Consider the following 5,331-nt stretch of genomic DNA (forward strand, 5'->3'; position numbering starts at 1 on the left):
CTGCAACGCATTCATTGCTGACTATTTTTTTACTGTTGTATGTGTGTTTACTCCTGAGATAAGCGAGATATTATTGTGCAATTGCGAATTCAATTGACACGTATTTAGACGTCAGTTTTTTTTACTTTTTTAAAACTTATTTTTGCCTTGCTAAACTTGTATGTTTTTTTTTATTTTTGAAGCGGCTCACCTGTTCCGTGTTTTCACTCGTATGTGCTAAATGCAGTTTTGCCTCTGTGTACAAATTGTTTTATTGAAAGATATTTAGTTACACTTGCGAGGAAAAGTGTATTAGTACAAACTTTCTTGTTTTCCAACCTAAGTCGCAAGTAAAAGTGCTACTTTTGGTGGCAGTTTTGAATCGTTAGGCTGCCGTAACATTCTGATATCACATGTGCTTTGACTTTTGATTAGTAAAAATTTAACACAGCTGATGCAGTTTTAATTCATCAAATGAACTGAAAAAATGTTTCAAACAGCAGAACAATGATAAAAAGCTCGACTTCAGAAATTTTCCAACTCAATGTATCTCGCAAATTTTTTGAAATGCATAGTTTATACATAATATGACTTTTGCTTTCCAATTTATTAATGCAAAGTTGTGTCTTTTTGTATTTGGTGCTAATTTTGCTGCATCGAATTGGAAATTTATTAGCATATGTGGCTGCGTTATTGGTGGCTAGTTTTTGGGATTTTAAGCATCCGTGGCTGAGTGGTTAGTGCGTGCGACTTCGAGGCTCATTTCTACTGTTTCTCATTTCACTTGATAGACCTGCATTTTGGTCGTGTTCTCCCAAGTGTTTGCGAAGCGCAGCTTCGCCTCTGTGAAATTATTTTAATCAAAAATTTTTTGTTCCCCCCTACCACCACGAGTTTCTAGATGAGACAAAGAAACTTGTTCGTGAACAAAGTATGCTAAAGCTACTCTCTAAACTTTGCTTCTTTTGTTTTCAAAGTGAATTTGAAGCGGTTGATTTTTACACAAAGTATCTGTAAATTGTTATCAGATTATTTTTTCCAATTACAATATGATATATAACGAATTGAGGTACGATTTCAATAACGTTGTGACGTTAAAAAACTGCATTGGTTAGGAATGGAGCTGCATAACATGCATTTTCTAAGCGGAGTTTTCTCCATATTGGGTAGAATTGTTCGCTTGCAGACAAAGCAAGTCGAACAATTTGGCGCTGTATTCACCTTGTGCATAACACACAGCCACGCCTCCCCTCCTCCTACGGGTGAAAAATTGGTGGGGCCCGAACAGATAACACAACACTGGGCATTTGGCCGAACTAGTTGACCCATACCTTTCATAGAGTTCTTGCAAAATACACAAACGAATAGCTGCGTCTCGTTAATTTGGTTTTTCTGGCACATTTTTGAGCACGCCAGTCGCTTCAAAAATTGAGATTTTTCAAAATATGGGGACTTAATTCCAATTTCGTGTGTTTTAAAAAAAGAAACAAGCTCGTTATTTTTGCCCAGTTTCTGTAACTGAAACGGGACTTCAATTTGAATAGTTCTTTCGTCGCATAGGCTCGATTTGAAGTCGCGGAAGTATTTCAGTATATCAAGTCGAGACTGCTGACAATCTTCGTTTGAGAGAAGGTCTTCAATTGCTTTTCTGATGCAATCTTCTTTAAGAGAGTAGATTACTTCGGACTGTCTTTTGTACATTAAAAGATATGGGCGAAGTTGTCGAAGCACCATGTTCCAATTTTTGGCATCTAAAGCATAACATTTGATTTATTCCTTTAACTGCGTAAAACTGTAGATGGTTAAGCGCTAAGAATTCAACTGTTAACCGTATACAATTTTTATACCTTGCAATGAAATTTTTCATTTTTGTATTGGGGGGGGGGGGGGCAGACATAGTTTACTTACTCAATTGGTTTTTGGCTGCGAAATCTCCCATTAACATTCTCATATCACATTCAGTTAGACCTGTTTTAACGCACAACAGATATCCACTGGCACGTGAAATCAACTTCGTGTCATCTTCAGTTAGAATTCGTTCTAGAATATTCTTCCCCAACTCCCAGATGTCATCGGGAAAAGATCGAATCTTATCAGTCAGGGTTTCGAAAACTCCGAAAGTTACTAATTCTCTACATGCCATTTCGAGCCACAAAGGAAAACAAGCGTTCCTTTTATCTAATAGAACCTCGTATTGCGTTTCATCAAGCTGCTTTTTGTAATTCGAGAAAAATTTTTGGACAAAATTTTGAGACTGCGCTCGACTGAGACCTTGCAAACGCAAAACAGTTATGTCCAGATTACGTAATCGTAACAAAATTGCGTCATTTTCAAGGGAAGATGAGATAATAAGTTTGGTATTTGGTGATTCGTGAAATACTCTGGAAACCCAAGACAAAAACGTCTGCTGATGTTGCTCAGATTTTTCCATGAGGTCAACCGAATCGACGATAATCATTAAGGGTTTAGAAAGTTCGCTTGACTTTTTCACGACTGTTTCGAATTTTGCAATCAAAGTTTCTTGACTTGCTGAATCCTGCTTATCATTTTCATTGTTTTCCGTTGTATAATTCATGAAATCGTGCATCGAGTCAATTGTTTCTTCTAAAAATGAACTCTGCGCTTGGGAAGCAGGGTTGTTTGAGACAAAATGATAAATCAAGTTATATTTATCGGATTTTTCTGATAAATTTTCCACCAGTTTCGCTAGAAGTGCAGTTTTTCCGGCACCTGATTCGCTGGTCACCAAAACTATGTTTGATTGAAAGCTAGATTCTTTATTCTGATTGGCTGAGAAATCATTGCTACTGCTCTCTGATTGGTCAATATCAAGCATTGGGAAAATGTTCTGATTGGTTGTCAGAAATCGGTTCAACTGCTTCAGTTCCTGCTCTCGTCCCACAAAGTTAACGGCTAAAGATTTCACATTGGCTAATTTTTCCCAGTTTTTGTCCAAGTTATCCATGGGAAATGTTTGACTTACTCTCGAAGAGAAAAAATTGACAACTTTCGACTGAATTTCAGACAAATCCTCAATTTTCAGCGCTTGCGAATTTTCTTCAGCTATAACTGAAGGTGTATATTCGATAATCTGTGAATCAGAATAAGTTTGGAAAAGTGAGTTTTTCAGTGATTCTAATTTTTGCTCGCTATGTTTGCTTGTATCCACGTAATCATTTCGTAAATCTTTTGAAATGGAGTTTGGAAACTCTACATTTCTAATAAATATCAAAGCATTTGGATTTGGTCGGAGCAAAGCTGCTTTCACAACCTCCATGTGTGTGATACTGGCGCCCGATACCCAGTCGTAATAGTCTTTGAAATCTGGACTGAATTTTGATTGGTCGGATAAATCCGGAACCCAACCGTACCTGGATCCGAGAAATAATATAAAGAACGGCTCGCCTTCTGTTTCGTATTTACACTGCTCTATTGTATCCAGACAAACACTGATAGTTTTGCTGTCGCCGAAGTCTCGCGGGATGCCCCAACGCAAATCGCAGTCGTAAAAAGTCACGACCGAATTCCGACAAATATCCTCCAATTCGGGCAAAACATGCTTGACAAGAAACTCCCGCTCGTAGAAGAAATCTTTAAACGTCGAAGATATGAAAAAGCGAGCAATTCGCATTGATTTTGAACTCCGATCGCCTTTGTAGTTATCAATGGTGTAACTTGGTCTCTGTAACAGGATTTGCTTCCATAAAGGATCTTTTGAAAGGTCAATGCGACGTCTCATGTTTTCGCTCTTCTCTCGTTTTTTCAACTCAGTTGTAGTTCGTTCTGTTTTCAGTTTAGCTCTCGACGAACTTTGCTCTGTAATGTTTGTTTTTTGAACTGATACAATCTCGCCCATTTGAATAACCAAATCAGTAAAAAGACAGGTGATTTACTTGACTATTTTGACTATTTTGCTTGTTTTTGTGGTGCATTTGAATAGAGAGTATTTTTATGTTCAATTTTTTTGCGTTGCTTGGTAAATGCGAAGGCTTTTGTTTGTGTTCAGTAACTGCACGCTCACAAAATGAGAAGCCTTTTCACATTTCTCTAATAGTACATACGCACCACAAGAATGCTTGATTTTTTGCAAAGGAAAATACATGGAGTTAATACTCACGGGAACTATATAGGATGGGATTTCTTTCCGAGCTAATTTTCTAGCGATGGTTGCACAAAACAGGATGTCAAATTTGATAAAATCAGTATGCCTTGCTTAAGCCGCTGAAACACACACATAACTGCAAAATCTCGACAAAATTTGCTGATAGAATGGTTTCTTCAGTTTAATTCTTGCTCATTATTGCAGTTTTTACCTCATTCGGTCACTTTTTGCTAGAAAAAAATTTAAAAGTTAGAAAACAAATAAAAATATCGAGAGAAAGTTTGAAAAAAAATTCATTTGCATTTTTTTTAAATTTGTTTTTGTTTTCATTTCGTTCCAGCTATCCTTGTTATTTCTTTGTTTGAAGGCTTGTCTCCGGATTCCAGAAGCCCACTTGCAAATTTTTTGAAAGTAAAACTTACATAACTTAACCGTGTAATGTAGCGCTAAAGGGCAAATTATATAAAAATAAAATTGAAAAAAAAAGTTTTTTTCCCCCAATCCATGAGCTTTTTTGCTATCTCTGGCTGCGTTTACTCAGTGTTTCATGTCATCGGCTTCATCTGAACCAGCACCTTAATCCCCATTTAAACTACACGGCCAAGTTTATTTGGTTGATGAAAACCAAGATTAGCAGTGTGCCTACACTATGTGTACCACTTCTACGGATACCTAATGAAATAAATAGATAATCTTTTACGCGTTGCGTAAAAGTTACAAGTATTTGATTTATACTTGTTATACCCTCAGCCGTTAGGTGAGGTATATACTGTGTAATCTCGATAGTCAAAGTCTATGCTTAATCGCTAACTAAGAATTGGAATACGAAGAGATTGAGAGCAACTTAATCTCAGTTTAGAAAGTTAAGTCTGATTCGAATCTGACCTCGAAATCATGAGAGAGACAGAGACTCATAAATAACTATTGAATATGGTGTTAGGTTTAATAGGTACTTAATTTAGATCAGACTTCTATATAGTTCAGTTTACATAGTGTTACATAAGTATATATGGTTAGCACTTGGGATGGATGTAATGTTTTAGATAAACATAGTTCTAGTATATCCGAATGGATAACAGTTCATATTGGTATGTACTGTATCCGTATGGATAACATTCCCCTTGTTTCTTATATGATGAATACATCATATATCTTTTGAATTATCCGTAGCGTCCTTGTGTGAAGTTTTGGGGTCGTTTCCATCCAATGATAATTTCGATATCTGTTGAGTATATGCTTCCGATGATGTC

The 5,331-nt window shown here is 36.6% G+C and overlaps 1 protein-coding gene across 1 annotated transcript; it reads right to left on the reverse strand.

Moving 5' to 3' along the window:
* Window positions 1-975: 975 nt before the first annotated feature.
* Window positions 976-3,974, reverse strand: LOC134848408 (telomerase protein component 1-like). The gene is made up of 2 exons (XM_063865846.1): window positions 1,888-3,974; window positions 976-1,730 (listed from the first exon to the last, which is right to left on the reverse strand). The coding sequence occupies exons 1-2, from the start codon at window positions 3,833-3,835 to the stop codon at window positions 1,057-1,059; spliced, it is 2,622 nt and encodes an 873-aa protein (XP_063721916.1). The 5' UTR covers window positions 3,836-3,974; the 3' UTR covers window positions 976-1,056.
* Between the last annotated feature and the right edge of the window lie 1,357 nt (window positions 3,975-5,331).

The sequence above is a fragment of the Symsagittifera roscoffensis genome, chromosome 6, assembly GCF_963678635.1.
Source record: "Symsagittifera roscoffensis chromosome 6, txSymRosc1.1, whole genome shotgun sequence".
In the NCBI taxonomy this organism is placed as follows: Eukaryota; Metazoa; Xenacoelomorpha; order Acoela; family Convolutidae; genus Symsagittifera; species Symsagittifera roscoffensis.

Coding starts and splice junctions, on each gene's coding strand:
- LOC134848408 (XM_063865846.1), bottom strand. CDS start 3,835: ATGGGCGAGATTGTATCAGTTCAAAAAACAAACATTACAGAGCAAAGT. Junction 1,731..1,887: donor CGCAGCCAAAAACCAATTGA/GTAAGTAAACTA, acceptor GTTATGCTTTAG/ATGCCAAAAATTGGAACATG.